General features: G+C 43.9%; 1 protein-coding gene and 1 long non-coding RNA gene across 4 annotated transcripts in view; both read right to left on the bottom strand.

Moving 5' to 3' along the window:
• Nucleotides 1-11892, bottom strand: part of LOC144289028 (uncharacterized) — a 79476-nt gene extending 67584 nt beyond the window's left edge. Inside the window, exons 1-3 of one of the 3 annotated variants that reach the window (XR_013357103.1) lie at nucleotides 10421-11892; nucleotides 10078-10164; nucleotides 1777-4438 (exon numbers count right to left, since the gene is read on the bottom strand). This is a non-coding gene — a long non-coding RNA (uncharacterized LOC144289028). Of the gene's footprint in view, nucleotides 1-1776; nucleotides 4439-10077; nucleotides 10165-10420 lie in introns of those variants that run through there. The other 2 variants (XR_013357104.1, XR_013357105.1) reach the window with 2 other exon arrangements.
• Nucleotides 1-18196, bottom strand: part of SND1 (staphylococcal nuclease and tudor domain containing 1) — a 420919-nt gene that overhangs the window by 87116 nt on the left and 315607 nt on the right. Inside the window, exon 16 of the mRNA XM_077857229.1 lies at nucleotides 11918-12027. Within this exon, the coding sequence (XP_077713355.1) occupies nucleotides 11918-12027 (110 nt within the window). The remainder of the gene's footprint in view (nucleotides 1-11917; nucleotides 12028-18196) is intronic.

The raw sequence follows: 18196 nt of genomic DNA, 5'->3' as shown, positions 1-18196 counted from the left end.
GATAGGCATCCCTATATCCGTGATTTTCATGTCACAGGGACACCAAGAAATAAGCAAGGTCAGAAGTCCTGTGTAAATGGAAAGAAAGCATGGAGAACCCTGAGGATTGGCAGATCATCCTCCAAATACTCATATGGCAGTTCGACTGAATGGCAAATATACCCAAGCCATTATTTCTTAGATGTCTATGAAGAATCTGTAGAATCTTGGCTCTTGGTGAGGGTTGGCCTTACCTCTCCAAAGTCTAGAAGAGGCTCTGTGCACAGGTTAGGACTCTGTGGCCATTACCCTCCACACCTTCACTTTTCCACTGAATGTGACACTGCCTAGAAAGATGAGATTCTAACATGTAGGACCATGTGGAAGCAGAGGCAAAAAGACCCTGTTTCTGGGACGCTTGGGTGGCTCAGCGGTTTGGCGCCTGCCTTCTGCTCAGGGCGTGATCCCGGAGTCCCGGAATCGAGTCCCCGCATCAGGCTCTCTGCATGGAGCCTGCTTCTCCCTCTGCCTATGGCTCTGCCTCTCTCTCTTCTCTGTATCTCTCATGAATAAATAAACAATCTTAAAAAAAGACCCTGTTTCTTCAGAGAAAAGGGACTAGATAACCCCTGATGGTATTTAGACTGCCCTCTGAGAACTTAAACCAAGGATGGCAAATAGGTATCAAAGTGGCAAATTCACTCAACTGGTAGAAGCTCCTAGGAGTCCTGTTTTAAGAAGATTCTGAGCCCTAAGCCAAAACAGTGCTGTGACTGTAAACATGTGCCATGGGTGCTAGATGGGAGGAGCATACATATTTGCCATCACTGGCTTAGACAGGACTGGTGTGTGAAGAGCATTGGTGAGGACTAACCATTGTTCTTTGTTGATTCTAATATGAATACTGCTCCCAACACATATGCTGATGACCAGCCTACCTCCCTACTTGGTATCACAGTTTGTCCGTACTGAGGTTCTAGTCCTAGATTTTAGCTAACGTCTGAGGGAAGAATTTTCATTCATAATAAAAATAATGACACAAGCTGTTGTTCGCTGAGTGTTTACTATTTAACAGGGCACCACTGCTGGGAATTTTACATATATACATGATTTCCACAATAACCCTAGAGAGAAGGTACCCTTTGCTGCAGGTGAAGGAGTTAGGTTTAGCAGGACTGCTGCCCTGTGCAACTCTAGGAGCACCATTCTATTGAATTTCATTATGCACTGAGACGGTCCTGGATTTAGAAAGATTAAGGATCATGTCCAAGGTCATTCAGTGAATGGTGAAGCCAGAACAAGAACATAGGTCTGACTCTGAACACATTACTAATGGAGTTTTTAAGTGACCAAGAAGGTAAAAAACGTCCCTAAATGTTTGAGATGTTGGTCTAAGGATGAACTTACCCTTCCTGAATAAGTGACACATGTTGTTTAGACCCGGTTAGGGTATCTGCTGTTAATTCTCAGGCCTGCTCATAATCTTATTTCATGCACCACAGCATTTCATAACAGACCATTGGTCACTTTCATTTTCAAAATCCATTTAAGTTCAGCTGACCAGAAACTGTCACAGGTGGAGTGGCAAGTGGGAAGTTCATCAATAAAGCCAGATTTGGAACACAGAGAATCTTGTCTAGTCGTTGGCAACAGACACAGGGAGTGAGCATGCTAATGGCAAGAAGAGGGCAGGGTTGCTCATGCTCTAGAACAGTCACTATTATGTCCTTGGAGGAGTCACACGTGAAACACCAGAATGTTAGTATTACCTGAAGAGCAAATGAAATGTTGGCTCATGCTCTAGAACAGTCACTATTATGTCCTTGGAGGAGTCACACGTGAAACACCAGAATGTTAGTATTACCTGAAGAGCAAATGAAATGTACAATCTTTATTCTTTGCTGGAGCTCTGGCAGCCCTGCTATTATATATTAAGGGCTTCGTTCTAAAAAGATATCTGTTGAATTATGTAATTCCAAGGAGAAGATATGAACATTCAGGCAGTAGGTGTGTCTGGTAATGGTTAGGACAAACTGAAAAGTGAGATATGATGCCTAAAGACCCCCAAACATGACAGCATGAAAGCTCACATTCCATTTTACATGGGTGCTGCCAATGTCTTGGGGTCCTGTGTGAAGCTCTTCTGGAAACAAGAGAATGGGGCAAGTCTGCATGAAGTCATCTTTAGTGTGTAAAGTAAGTATGATCTGCTAGTCAGAAGATATGAAATAAAGAACTGTTTTCCAAATTAGGCTCCCAGAAGGAAACGGACAGACTTCACAAATAAGGGACTTCATCTGAAAAAAATCTGGAGCTGCTTTTCTATTCTATTCTATTCTATTCTATTCTATTCTGGATATTAGCTTCTTTTCTCCCCATTTTTCTTTTTTAAAGAGAATCCTTACCAAAGCTCAAGAAGCAGTGAATACTCAGGATGACTGAAGAGGTAGGAAAAAACAGGCATTATTACTAGGGGCACCTGATAAAACTAAATCAAATAAATGGGGGCAGCCCTGGTGGCTTAGAGGTTTAGCGCGCCTTCAGCCCAGGGTGTAATCCTGGAGTCCTGGGATCGAGTCCCATGTCAGGCTCCCTGCATGGAGCCTGCTTCTCCCTCTGCCTGTGTCTCTGCGCCTCTCTCTGTCTCTAATAAACAAACAAATAAATAAATGGCACCCAGCTCTCCTAGCCCAATCCTAACCTAGGAGTAGTCCAGAAATTTCTTATTTCTTACCTCTTGATAGAATTTTTCCATTTGTTCTGGGTCACAGGCTCTACATAACTATACAGAAGGCAGACCAGGATACACCTGGCAATAGCTGCTGTCCACAGGGATGGCTCATAAAGAACTCTACGTCAGATAGGCAGACAGTACTGAATACCATAGGTGGCAGGAGTTCTGCTTAGCAAAGCTCTGTCCGAAGGATTTTCATGGTCATGTGTTTATAATGATAATCTTGTAGTGAACCAATAAATGCACTCTCCAATGGCAATCAGTGTCCACTATACTCATTTCCAGGCTTCAATTTAGATGAGGTTCAAAGTACGTACTGTGGACCATTCTAGCAGAAAGATCCAAGAGGAAGTAATGTTTGAGCCTTTTGCATTTTTACTCTAAGACTGATGTCGGTCAGAAGTAAAGATGGAGAGAAAAAAAAAAATCAGTCCAGGGACCTGCCTCAACATTGCTAAGGACCTACTTATGGAGGAAACAACATCCGCGAGGTCTAAGGCCTATACTTTCTATTTCCTTCTACTGGTAGGAACAAATTGAACTGGCAGAGGAAACATTAGTGTCTCTGAAGGAAGAGTTCATAGTAGTAAGGACCAATTCCCCAGGGAAAGGAAGAATCCCTCTGCTGAAAAGGATTTTCTTCCTTGAGACTGGATTACATCCTTGAGACCTTCCTACATGTCCCCAAGGAGGCCAAATCCCTTGTGGCCATAAACCTTATTCTACCTTATTCTGTCCCCAGTCCCAACAGGCAGGCTGGGATGTGAACACTAGTCTCAAGATGGCAGTGAGGCCTATCAAACTTTACCAGTCAGCCTGTATGACATAATTACAGGTAATAGGATCTTGGCCAAGCCAATGAAAAATTAGGCCCAGGAGCTATTTCAGAAGAACGGATGCAATTCTATGCTTGACTGGCTATGAAAGTTCCAAGCAGAAGAACAGGGAAACAGACAACAGCTTAAGCTGAGCCAGCAGCTTTGCAGAGAGGAATCCCACTGGAGCCAGCACACTATCGGCACCTATCAGCATATGCTGCTGAACTAGCTTAGGGAAGGCTACTGGTGACTGTCTACTTGGGGAGTTTAAAAGCTGACAGGGGAGACTTAGCAGCCAGGGGAAGGGAAAAACGGGGTAACCTGACAGTATCCTCCATTCTTCATTTTTACCTCACCTCTAAATGAAATGATGCCGTTTTCATTTAGGTGTTGGAATGGGAATTGAGGACCTTCCTTCTAGGGCTTTTAGAGATACTTGGCAAGAGCCAAGAGCCCAGAAAGGAAGGAGCTATAGGTAGGCCGGTAACAGCCTAGTTACCTGCCTAGTTCACATGGTGCTTACAGCCTATCACTGAACAAGAAATGGTTGACTTGAACTTCAAAATAAACCCTTTGATCCACAAAAGCAAAGGACAGGAAATACACCATGGGGTGAAAGAGAGGAGTAGCATACTAGGAGAATGATGAAGGGATACTAATGATTTCTATTTGAATACTAGAAGTTTTTCAAAAACACACATCATGATCTCATTACCTTTAAGTATCTTGGTTGGAGAGCTGGGGAGACCCAGGGATGTCAGAGTCCCAGAGTGATAGCAGAGTCAGGTCTTGATAATGTACTTTTTCAATGAGAAGCGCCTGAGTTAGCAGCTGTGTGTCTGGCTTCAATACTCCAGTCTTCCTCCCTGACTCACAAATGCTGAGATTAGAGAGCCTTCCCAAAGTACTACAAGGAACAACAAAAGAACAGGCCTTCTTCCCAATCTCTAGAGTTAGGTCACAGGGAACCAAGTAGTAGATTTAATGAATGTCAATCTATTAATTATCTCTCAGACACTAGGCGAAGTACAAAGAACACAAGGACAAGAGCATGCATGGATCCTGTCCTTGAGAAGCTTATGATCTAGGGGGGAGGCTGACCCACAGATCGCTTCAATGATATTGGTCAGTGCATGACAGATGTGTGCACAGGACACTACAGGGACCAAAGGAAGGGCATCTCTCTCAGTCTGGGTGATCAAGAAAAGCCTTCTCAGAAAAGGAGTTATATCTTAAAAGGACAGGTAGGAATAAGAAAGCAAAGAGAGGGTGGTTGATATACTGGGTGGGGAGCCTGGGTTGACCTAAAGAATGAGGTGAAATGGAATGGTAAAAATGGGGAACTGGGAGTATAATAAGGTGAGTGAAATGAGTAATGGTGAAATATGAAGCTGGAGAAGTAATCAAGGATATATGTAAACTAAGGAAATCAGACTTTATCCCAGGGACAATGGGGAGTAATATATATATATATATATATATATTTTTTTTAAAGAGTTTATTTATTTATGACAGAGAAAGAAGGGGGGGGGGGCAGAGACACAGGAAGAGGGGGAAGATGGAGAAGCAAGCTCCTCACAAGTAGCCTGATGTGGGACTCGATTCTGGAACCCGAGATCATGCCCTCATCTGAAGGCAAATGCTTAACTGCTGAGCCACCTAGGTGTCCCAGGAGTTATATACTTCTAAATGATTAACTTACAAGATACATCTTTTAAAAAATATTAGAAATAGGAATATGGATATATATATCAAGCTGAAATGGAGCAAGGTAGGTCAGAGAAGAATCATCATGAGAAAAAAAAAAGAAAAAAAGAAAGCCCACAAAAGTCGAACAACAGATAGCAGGTATCAGACAATTGAGAGGTGTAAAAGCTGACAAGAGAATAAATATTTTGGGAAGGTGTGGCCATAGTAAATCCCTCAGCTCCCTCAAGTCTTATGAGCATCCAGAATCACACTCAGTGGTTCCTTACTGGAGATGAACTCTCAGTTTATTTGCTGGACCTTTAGGGAAGTCCTCTACAAATTAATTAGGTCCTGATATTTGAGGGTTGAGAAAGGGTATATACTGTTAAAAGAATGACCACATTCTAATAGAAAAATTGGCAAAATTTAGGGAAGAAAAAGCACCTGATTTGGAATGCATTTGGGTTTGGTATTTGTGCTACAACAAACTCTGAATAGAGGCAGGTCACCATCCATCTCAGTTTCCTGAACTGTGAAACTGGGATATTTCCTGTGTAGGTTTACTTTGAGATTAAAATGAAATATTGTATATGAAAGCACTTTTACAGTAGAAAATACTATATAAATGGAAAGGGTGATCATGATTAAGACACGAGGTCCTTACCCGAGCTCCCTTCAAACAAAATAGCCTTTAATGGAAAACTAACTGGAAGACCACTGGGAGGGGCTGAACCATCAAGAGTGTGTGGGGAGGTAAGAGAAAAGCCTTAGCCTCCAAAAGCCCTCAACACCTCATGGAGTAGGAGAGTGGCTGAGAAAGGTGACCTTACTGCATTCCCTTTTACCTGGGCAGTGGCAGAGATGTAGAATAGGGTGTTCTTTGGAAATAAGGGAAATGTTGGTAGAGAGCTGGCCTGCCTTGCCAGCAGGTTATTATTTATGGCTCAGCAAGGGTTACAGAACCAAGGGAGATTCTAAGAGCAGTGTTTCACTGGCTTTATGGGCACTAGGTTTCCTTTACCTTTCTGGGTTTCCCCGTGGCTTGAAATATCCTTATTGCTTTGATCCAGAGATCTAACTGTGCTACTGTCCCTCCTCCCATATATCTCCTGGACAGGGAAGGGACCTGCGTGGACAGCTGGGAACAGCAAGGGTGAGAGCATATACCACAGCACTATGGGGAAACGGGGGGCAACAGTTTCAATGGTAAACTGCTTAGACTGTTTATTATCTTTTTCAGACATGATGCAGCACACTTGGTGCTAAAAGAAAAAAAAACCCAAAACTCCCCAAGAAACCATCTCTTTTATGCTAAGGTTTCTCTTTCAAACATCTCTCCATAAATACACACCAATATTCATTGCCAAGCCCATAGTCCTCTGAAACGTAAAGACATGTTCTTCAGACACCAAGAGTTGCTTGGGATCTTTTGTGCATCTTTGTTTTTTTTTAAAAAAGCAGGGGGTAGTGGGAGAGAGGGGATCCAGATTATGCCCTGGCCATGGCAGGCGGGCAGCCTCCCTTTTGATGCCAGCAGGGAAAAGGGAAATAGGTCAGGGCAGTAGCCAGAGTTTTCAGCTCAGGCTGCCCAGCATGAGGATATTTTCCAGGCAGCAGCAAAGGGTAATTTCTGAGATCTGAAGAGGACAATGGGGTCATTGACAAAGGTCTTGGAAATGATCACCAAACCTCCATACATCCCACCTCCTGCCCTGGGGAAATGTTTACCTCTTATAGCCTGGAACTGTGAAGAGGGTTAATTGTGACACTGATCTCTACTAATACCTTAGAGCCCCTTCTCTAAGAGTGCAGGATTTCCTGACAGCAACCAGAGTGCTGTACAGGCAGCAGCTGGTCAGTGAGTGAGTGCTGGCTAGCTGGCCTTCTGGCAAGGTGTGAAGAGATCCCAGATGACTGCTTTATTCATAGGAAGGCCCTTAAAAGGAAGAAGATGGCTTTGGATTGCCAGATTAATACTTTAGACAGGAATACCAAGTTAGGAAAGAATCATCCAGAGCCACATGATAACTGGAGTACAAAAACTGAGAGTTTGCACATTTAAGCCAGTTATCTACCCATTAGCTAATGTTATCTCTTGCCACTACTTCTGGGAAGATGCTAGCAATGGGCACAGTTCCCCATCTGGGAAGCTACACCAGATCTTCCTGTTCTTGGCAGTGCGGCAGAGAACTGCCTGAAAGAGGCAGCTGTATTGCGGGAGGAGGGCCCACAAGGGGGGATTGCAAGTTCATGCCATCCAGGGGGACACAGAACTCATATAGCTCACAGTCACAGCTACAGCAATGGACACAATGATCTCACTCTGCGTGGCCCAGAAGTAGCCCAGCCTCAAAGGCAGGGGCATAAGAGCAAATTGTCATTTTCAGGGCTACAAGCTATTTAAACCAACCCACTCAGTATATACCTACTGTACAGCAAGGGTCAGCAAACTTCTTGTGATAAAAAGATAAGTAAGTATTTTAGGTTTTGCCAGCCTTACAGCCTGTCGTAACCATTTAACTCTGCTGTTAGAATATAAAGGCAGCCATACCCGTAGTTCATAAAACAATTAGTATGGCAGTATTTCTTTCTTTTTCTTTTTTTTTCTTTAGGATGGCAGTGTTTCAACAAAACTTTATTCACAAACACTGGCAGTGGGCCATATCTGCCCACCCCTGTTACATACTGAGTCAGGGTGGGAAGAACTGCTGAGCTAATTGGATTTCCTTCGAGTAAAAAAATAAGTATGAAGTCCTTTCAGAGTTCCTTGGCTGCTTTGGCCAAGGCTACAAAGAGTCAGGTAACAAGATGGTGTCTAAATTGCTCTTTCTCTTGCCCTGGAGCAAGAATGCCAGAATACTCAAACTCCTGATGTGGAATAGTCCTCTGAGACCCCTAGTTCAGGGAAAGCAACAAAAGACAACTGGGGTGCCTGGGTGGCTTAGTTGGTTAAGCGTCTGCCTTCAGCTCAGGTCATGATCCCAGTCAGGGTTCTGGGATGGAGCCCTATCTCAGCAGGGGAGTCTGCTTCTCCCCTCCTCCCACCTGTGTGCGAGGTCCCATGCACATGCGCACTCTCAAACAAACAAACAAACAAACAAATAAATAAAATCTAAAAAAAAAAAAAAAAAAAAGACAATGGGAACCAATGGCTAAGAAGGACCACATAGAAAACTGGAGAAAGAAGAAATACAATGATACATGAAAGGTGACAGGAAAATGGAGCTGAATGGTGGCCAGGAATGTCAGTAGTTCCATGCTAGTGTGCTAGTGTCACTGTAAAACACATTTAAGGAAAGGAGGGCTATTATGTCTCTGGTATTAGGGACCATCTGAAATGTCAACAAGAGACTTGTGTGATACTCTGGCAGGCTCTACATGAGGCTATGGGATGGAAAGACTATGACTTACAACTCTTTACTCAAAACAGAGAAAGACACAGGCAGCAATTTCTCCTCTGGCTACCCAAAGCCAAGACAATGCAATTCATAAACAGGGAGTCAGGCATCTGTACCCCAGCTGTCTGTCTGCTCCCTAGCAGGGGGGCTAACCTGGGGGCAGTGTCCATTATAGTCTCCCCCCCACTCCACATCCTCTTCCAGTCAGTTTACTGGTTCATAAATGTGAGTAACTTGATGGAAGCACCACTGTGGGATCACACAGGGGGCCCAGGACATGCTGTGAAATCATGAAATCTGTGTACTTCTCTCCTATATGATACTGTAAGTTTCCAGTGACTGGGGAAAGTGGATAGAGGGTAGAGAAATCCTGGTCAAAAATAATATAATAAAAAGAAAAATTTAAAGGGGAGGGATGGGGGTCAAGGACAATCACATCATCATCATACCTGATTACTTTAGCTAAATCTGATTATCAAGGGAATAGGCACAAGATACAAAAAACCTGTTCAACAGGGGCCATGACAGCAACAGTTCCGCTCTAGAAGAACACCGGAGTGGGGCACAATGGAGGCGGCCCTGAAGGTAAGAGCTACTGGGTGAGAGGTTGTGAATCCACACTCAGACATCCAATTACACAGTAGTTTCTCCTAAGGGTGGGAGGGATCTCTGCATCCGGGAATGCCAAACCATCAGGCTGTTTTAGATCCTTGTGGGGTGAAAGGAAGAGAAAGAACACCAAGAAAAATGTTCTCCAAGACAATGTACGGAATAAAAATACAGGTAAAAGTTAAGTGAATAAATCTAGAACAAAACAAAAAATGCTCTTCATTTGTACAGCATTCAGAAAACAGTTTTCATACATGATATGAAGGCAAATGCCCAGGAGAACAGGCTAGAAATGTCCTTTACTAAATAAACTTCCAAATTATCCTGAGTTTAGGCCATACTCCTTTTTCCTCTGGATAAAGACCTTCCAAAACAGGCCAGGAATGCCCGGGTGGATCAGTGGTGGAGCATCTGCCTTTGGCTCAGGGTGTGATCTTGGAGTCCCAAGATTGAGTCCCGAATCAGGCTTCCTGCATGGAGCCTGCTTCTCCCTCTGCCTGTGTCTCTGCATCTCTCTGTCTCTCTGTGTCATTCATAAATAAATAAAGTCTTAAAAAAAACACACACACACACACAGTCAGGCCAAGTAATCATATAAGCAGCTAAGAAAAGGCAGAAAGTTTCTATAACAGGAGACCCCAACTTAGGGCTCTGCAAGATTGGGCCACTACAGCCAAGAATGCTAAATATCAATCTGGATTATACTAAGACCTACAAACTCATGCACATGTTAGGGGCATCAAAGATGATAAGGAAAAATTTATCTTTTCCCACAATCAAATATCAGCAAACATACAGATAAAGTAAGGTCACAGTAACTAAGAGAGTAAAAGAACTTTGGGCCACTCACTCTGTTTAGTGGTCAGTGTTCTCTCTGACCCCCTTGTGCTTTTGGATATCATCAGCGGGCCAGAAACACGAGCAGGTAGAAAAGTGGCTGGGGAAATGAGAGTTGAAAAAGAAAGGGAAAGAAACTTCAGGAGACGTGAAACACGAGGGGGAAGGTGGTGGTGAGAAAAGGGAGGACAACACAGAAGTGGGGAGGGGCAGGAAGTGATGAGAATGTTGCTACTGCAGGTCTCACAGGATCCAAGGAACCTTTCCTCCCTCCATCCAAAGTACAACCACCAAATGAACATCTGTTGCTGCTACCTCTGTGATGTCTTTAAGTCCCAGACCTTGTGTGGACTTACCTGCTTTTGCCAACACAGAACTGCTCTGTAGTTCGTTATCCAAAGGCCCACATGGAGGAAATTCTAAAATATCTGTGCTTCTACCTCATTACCATGCCCCAAATCGCAACAGCTACTGAGAGATAACTGGAGTGTTTGGATTCTTAAAATACTTCTCTAGCAGGGGCCTATCTTTAATTGATAAAAATTCAAGCTACGTTGCACAGTTACAAAATAGAGGGGAGGGGTAAGGCACTTTGCATGCCAATATGAGGATTTCTTCTTCACAAACATGAATGGATGCATCTTATCAAAACCAAAATAGGGGTCAAGGTGAGACTGAAGAGACAGCCAAGGGGGTAAGCACTCCATTGTACAGATGGCCAACAGAGCTGGCGCAATGCCCAGGAAGCTGCAGTTTGTTTTTGGGAACGGGAACTCATAGCTCTTGAATTAAGAAACTCAGGATTTCTTTTGCCATACCACTTTTCATGAAATGGGAAGGTATGTACTAAAGAAATCCTAAAGAGGTGGCAACCAAAAGCAAATAGTACTGCTCACCCAGAAGTCAAAGAGGTGGTTTTCTACAGGCCAGGGCAGTCCAATGCAGTATCTTGGGCTAGTGTGTTCTCTTGTACCCCTAGTACACAATATATTCACTGGTGATTCAAATCAAAATGAGCGATGCTGAAGCTTATGAACGCCCCAAAGGCCTCATGTCTGATTGCAAGGATCTACAAAGACCCATGAGTGAGCTAACCTCCTGGACTCTATAATCTTTTAGTTCTGTGCATATTATGATATTGCATGAAAGCTGAAGGGACCCTATGGGTTTGATGGTAAAAGAAATGAGGACAAAGGCAGATCTAAAATCCTCAGTCTGAGCCTAGCACACACTCCCCCACTGTTCCTTTCTTGTGCCCACCTAGCAGGATGAATGACTGGAATACTCCTGGAAAGAAGATGGATCAGTTGACTATGACTTGATAAAAAATTAGCAGGTAGATGGACACCACAGCAGCTAAGAATCCTGACTCCTGCCTGCAAGAGCCAGCCCAACAGGCAGAAACAGAAATACAATTAAATTAAGTCAGAAAACCCGCTACAGAAAATGCAATTACTCAAAGATACAAATAAATGTTCAAAGAAAATTGGCCTCTGACAGGGTTAGTCAAGCTTCTAAATCCAGCTGGAGGCAGGCAGCTCAGGCTAATTCGCCAAGAAGGAGAACTGCAAAGCTGTAAGCCCTCTCTGCGTTAGGACGCTGGCTAGGCGGGCTTGGTGTACACCACGTATCCTGGGTCGCCAATGGTGAGGGGCGACTTAGGGGTGGCTGGTCAATGATGCAGGGCTCAAGGAAGTAGGATGTGGGCAGACACACAACAGATGGTGGATGTGGAAGGCTGAGCACTGGAAAAAGTGACACACTCATCCCTGACGTGGCAGAAAAACATTAGACCAAGGGAGCCCCATTTTCTCAACCCTCTTCAGACAAGAAGTAATTGTAAAATGTCCCACCTCTCGCTGCAGCACCAGCTCCTTGGTGAAAAGTGTTGCTTCCTCACTGAAAGGCTCTCCCTCCTGCACCAAGCCTGGGAGGTTTCGCGCTCCTCTGGGGCATTCGATGCCTGTGTCAGGAGAGAAGGAGAATTTGTGATGAAAAGGGGCCCAGTAGGCCTAATGCCCCTAACCTTTCCAATAAGGCAGGAGTCAGATCAGAATGCCATCACATCTGAGATAAGGGACCCCAGACGGAAAAACCAACACCACCAGGGCAGCAACAATGGAGAGGAACTCTCAGTGACAGCACCTGGAAATTATCATGACGACCTAGGGAGTTCCATATAAGACATGCAGGAACACAGACACCCAGATGCAGGATGCACCCCACCCCCATCTTGTCCTCCTTGCAATCTCAGAGTCTGTCCTAATGATCACTTACATAAATGGTTCTCTCACCTAAATGATACTGCTACCCCCAGGCATTCTGCCTTCTGAGAGCCATTCCAGTGGACTCTTAGACGTCTTCTCTTTATGATCTGACTTTAACGTCCAATTCAAAGTGTTAACTCAGTGTCATTTTCCCTTCATAAGCTTCCCCCACTGTCCTCTGGCTATATTCTAGATAATAGTACCATCAGTTTTTCATTCAGAATGAGAAACAGAAAAGACAATACTGATCAAAGTACTAGGTGTCTGGAACCAGACAGACCTGGATTCACATTCTAATTCTGTCACTTATTTGCTTTGTGACCTTAGCCAAGTTACTGAACCACTCAAAGCCTCAGCTGTCCTATTTGTAAAACTCGTCAAATAATATATCTACCTCACTGGGTTGCTGTGTGAACTAGGGGAGATTATGTATGCAAAATACACAGCAGACAGTAGCTTCGCATATGGAGAGGTATAATACATTTTAACTTTTATTGTTTTACCATTATTATTATTATTGCCTCATAATGCCTCAGTTGTCTTTCACTCCATACCTAGCCTATAAAGATCTCTGAGGATCCCGTTCTTCACACTTCTTTATATCTGAGGACAGCCTTTTTTTTTTTTTTTTTAATTTATTTATTTGAGAGAAAGGGAACAGAGAGCACAAGTGGGGGTGTGGGAGAGGGAGAAGCAGGCTCATTTCCAGGACCCCAAGATCATGATCTGAGCCAAAGGCAGATGTTTAACCGAGCCACCCAGGTGCCCCTCCAAGGACAGCCTTTTATACAACACAGATGCTTACTACCCATCTCAGACTGCCTCTTTTTACTCTTTGAGTCAGCCATTCATTTTGCCAATGTATTTATCACTTACAGTGGTCACCAGTGAGACCATGAAATATGTCACATTTTGACAACTGAGTTACTTATAAATATTTCAAAAAAAATTCATACTGTAGCTGTAATTTTAAAGCAAAAAGCTGAACTAGGCTAGAGACACAATAAAAGGAAAGGATCAAAATATGGGGGAGGATGCATTTAATGCCAAGTCTCTGAAGCACCGCTGGTCTCTCTTGCTGCATAAGGCAGAGTAGCAGGGTGTCTAGGCTACTACCAACACCTACCAGGGAGCCTTTGGGCGAAGAGGGGCAACCGTTGCTGGGATATATCCCAGCCATATATCTCTTATGGATGAAGCCAGGTGGCTGCTCATGTTTCTGGCCACAGCACAGATTCAAGGTCATGAAGCTCAGAGGAAAGGGAATAGTTTATACCTTGAGTTTTCAGAAGCTCAAGAACAGAGCCTTTTCTCCGAGCCTCAAGGCTTCACAAAAGGAATACATCACATCAAACGAAACAGCAGAGTGGGAGAGCAGCAGGACAGCAGCTGCAGCAGGACAGCAGCTTGGGCTGGTGGCCAGGGCCATTCTCCCACCGATGAAAAGATGGGACAGCCACAGGCCCTGCCCAAGTGTCCCACGAGTAAGAAGATCACCAGGGCTGCCTCATTTTGGGTACTTCAATGCCAGGCTGCATGGGATAAGTGGAACTTATTTTTGTAAAAGAAAGTAATAAACTCCAAGCCAAAGAGCTTGAGATTAACCTTGAAGGGAAAGATGGAGCTAGAGTAAAACTGAATGAAAGAGAGCCCATAATCTCTACAACAACAGCCAAAAACACTTTTCATTTTATATCTGCAAACTAAGCAAAAACAGAATTGTCAGGAAAAAATAAAAAATTCTATTGAACTTTTTGGCCACATACCACAAAGCATTGCTGCAAAACAAGAATAATGCTAAAGTAAGTTTCCAGTTTGTTTCCAACCCTTAGCAACCATCTGGGTGGGACCGAGCTGGGTGCTGCTGATGGGGTGGTTGCAGACTGGGAGCCAGAACTGGGAAAAGGCTGGGACAACTGGGCAGCAGGAATTGGGGGAATAACTGCATAAAAAAGGCAGAGAAGATTTCTGAGACTCTCTGGCTGAGTAGATGTACTCACTCTACTCTGCTGTCATGATCTTGGTACTCAGAAATCTCAAGAAATCTAGAGATCCCAGTAGCTCTCTCTCAATCTTGGGAGACTACAAAGTAATTACATTCAGAAAACAAGATGGCTCAACAAGCCCAGGGAATTAAACAAATCAACCTGAAATGAATTCAAAATGTCTTTCAGGAGAGAGACCGTTGGGCCTGAGGTGACTCAAACCCAACTGCTCCATGCAGACTCAGAGACAAAGGAGGGCCTTTCTTATGCTGCTCCTCCACCTGCCAGCAGCTTCAGTTCTTCAAGTGGAGGAAGCAGAAGGAGGTGGTCTCCCTGTTTCTTTTTGAGTGGAAAAATGTAAAAACCTCGATGCACATTAATTCCTGTCAGACAAGGTGGGCAAGAGAAAGGAGAGGAAATAGAAAGTGCTTGAGAACAGGAGCATCATCTCTGCTTTTCTCATTTACTACCTTTTCTTCTGGGCTGTCTCTTATAAAGTAACTCCTTCTCAGAAACTCAGTCAAAACTGTCACATCTCAGCTCAAGACAGACAGGAAGAAGTTGTATGCTAAAAACACATGCGATGGAAGTAGGAACCTGGGTATTAGTGCTAAGGGGTGCAAAATGAGTACTTATTGAGTACCCTCTACCTATAAATAGACATAAAGCCCAAGATCACAAAGCTACTAAGTGGCCTATCTGAACCCTAGATTGTCAGATGCTAAAGCCACTGAGAAAAAGTCCAGTTTTGGAGTTCAACAACACTGTAAATTAGAGGGCGTTATAAGCTATAATGGAGACTAGGTAGGAGTCCAGGGCCTATGGTCCTCCATTTCTTGGTGAGCAGGGTTAGGGAGTCTAGGCACAGCTGGTGTTGGGATGTAAAGTGGAGGGGTGCTTGGCCCTGGGGCCACCAAAGTAGCAGTTTCCATGCTCAGGAGAAATTGCTAGACTGGGGAGAAGGGGCACTAGGAAGGATACTAAAACAGGGCCTGAGCAGGGAGAGGCAGAATGTACTTCTACAGATACAGAACTGTGTAGTTGAGCATTTTCAAACTTTTAATTTTATTATGACCCATATATACATTTACATATAGGTATATACACTTACACATAGTGAGGTTTCCACAAAACAATGGTTAGTCTCGACTACAAGTGATATGCTCTGTATCTCTTCTGTTCTATTTCACTAAAGAGAAAAAAAGATGCTTATGACACTGAATTAAGACTCCAGTGGGTCAAGGCCCTCAGCTTGACACTGGTGTAGACTAAAGTGTTAAGATAAAGGCCTGGGGGAGGGGGGTGGAATCCCTGGATGGCTCAGCAGTTTAGTGCCTGCCTTCAGCCCAGGGCATGGTCCTGGAGTCTCGGGATCGAGTCCCACATCAGGCTCCCTGCATGGAGCCTGCTTCTCCCTCTGCCTGTGTCTCTGCCTCTCTCTCTCTCTCTCTGTCTCTCAAGAATAAATGAATAAATAAAATTAAAAAAAAAAAAAGATAAAGGACTGGGAGGGTACTGATGGCCCTCTTAGAGTTCAAAGGTTACACTGAGTGCTTATTTATCAGCTTCTGGACTTGCTTTTGTGTCCCAAGGGATCAAGGAACAGGGCAAGAAATAGGCTGTTCATTCATAAGAGGGGAAAGAAACAAATGTTAACTTCTAAAGCCAGAAGGACAGCTGTTGCTGCTAAACACCAGATAAAGGAAGATACCAGGTGAAGGAAGTGCTCTGTTCAGCCCACCTTCCCCAAGAACCTGGCCAGTAAGTCAATGGGAGAGTAAGTCTATGCTGCACCTTTATTCAAACAAAGACTGCACTACTGGGCTGGTGTCCCTGGTGTGCTGCTTTGTTACCAATAGAAAGCAAGCAAGCAAGCAAGCAAGCAAGCAAACAGGTCAAAGGAAAGAAAGTTGGGCTCTCAGAAAGCAAACCCCCGACTGTAGCTGTTGAGCTGTGCAGGCTGACACGCAGCAATGGGGAGCTCCTAAGACTGTAAATATGAAGTGAGATATCACTGGAGTTCCAGAAGCTCTCCCCAGCCAAGTGAGAAAGTGCCGGTAATTCTGGATGGTGTGCATTACCACTAATAGCTGTCTTTTCTGATAGTGCACTGGGGCAGTGCTGCCTGCTGATAAGGACATACCAACTCTGCTGTGCTTCAAACACCACAGGTGCAGGTTAACTGTCAAACTTACTCCTGACACTTACAAGCCATTCAAAAAACAAACATTTTGCCTAAAACAAAACAAAACATCACCAAAAACTGCATTACAAAAATCCCAAACATTCTAAAACATTTTACTTCCCTATTATGGAGTGTGACAGAATGAAGACACCCTGTACCCCGTGGAGTTTTTCAGCTGATGTCCATGAAGGGCAGATTAAGACACACACCCTCTCTCTCCTAATCCATACATATGGTTCCTTGGTCTCTTTATTTTTTAAAGATTTTATTTATTTGGGGAGGAGGGAGAGAAGGGGCGGGCACAAGCAGGGCAGAAGAGGGGTAGAAGTGTCAGAGGCAGAGGGAGGCAGAGGGAGGCCAATGTGGGGCTTGATCCCAGGACCTGGGATCATGACCCGAGCCAAAGGAAGACACTTCACTGACTGAGCCACCCAGGCGCCCCATCCTTGACCTCTTTAAAGCCCGACAGATCCATCTGCCTATAGCTAAACCCCCCCCCCTTTTTAAAATTTTTTAAAAATTTATTTTTGATAGTTACAGAGAGAGAGAGAGGCAGAGACGCAGGCAGAGGGAGAAGCAGGCTCCATGCACTGGGAGCCCGATGTGGGATTCGATCCCGGGTCTCCAGGATCGCGCCCTGGGCCAAAGGCAGGCACCAAACCGCTGCGCCACCCAGGGATCCCCAAAACCCCCCCTTTTTAATATATTTTTTTTTAAAAATGCTTTCTGGGATATAATGATTGCCCAAGACCGCTTAAAATAAAAGAGGATATATCTGATTTTGTTTGGTTTAGAAAGATAAAATGTATACCCTAGCTATCAGCACATGATGATTCTGGTTTCTGTTCTGCCAATGATGAAGCATGAAACCTTTCTGGGCCTCATGGTCTCTGTCTATAAAATAAAGGACCTCCAAAGCCTCCCCTGGTGATAAAATCCTACAATTTTGGTTATGCCCTTTTGAGATTCCTCACACAAGGCTTGACTCCTGGAGTTCAGGGTGCCCCCTTTCAAATTAAAAATGCTGGCTATAGAGCATTCTATTAAAAAGAAATTATACATTCAGAGACATTGACTAACTAGGTCAATTAACACAAACACTTTGGTCAGTCAGCTTTGGAACAAGAAGTACGAATTCTTGTTAATGACACAATAATGGCTATATAAGAGATTCTATTGAAGGCTATGTGAGAGTCATGTATCGCTCTGAATATTTTATATTGTATGTTGAGTTTTATGATAATTAAGCCTCTGCGCTCAAAGTGTGTTTGCTTTTCCCTTTATTGGGCGCTAAAAGGAAGTGTGGCAAATCTGCCTTGGCTAGAAGTGACAGCTTCTCAATGGCACTTTGTCTAGCAAACAAGAGATCAGGCATTAACTAAAAGAAACAAAACTCAGGTGGAAACAATAACCAACTGGAAGTATTAGTCAATGATGCTGACTTCATGTCCAGTGTGTTTCACAACTGCATCGGATAGTACCGAGAGATGGGCACAGGAAGCATGCAGACATGATCTTTGCCTTCTGCCTGCTTTGGATACTTAAAAATGTCACAGTTCACTCAGTTCCATTTCACACAGACATATCATCAACACCTACTCTGGGTCAGGCACTGTGCTAGAAGCTGAGCACTCAATGAGGAAAAAGAGAACTTTGTGCCAATAAAGCTTAATTACCAGCAATGAAAACATATCC

The sequence above is a fragment of the Canis aureus genome, chromosome 18 (assembly GCF_053574225.1).
Source record: "Canis aureus isolate CA01 chromosome 18, VMU_Caureus_v.1.0, whole genome shotgun sequence".
In the NCBI taxonomy this organism is placed as follows: Eukaryota; Metazoa; Chordata; class Mammalia; order Carnivora; family Canidae; genus Canis; species Canis aureus.
The sequence above is the reverse complement of the archived record's forward strand: the minus strand, read 5'-3'. Positions and strand labels throughout refer to the sequence as shown.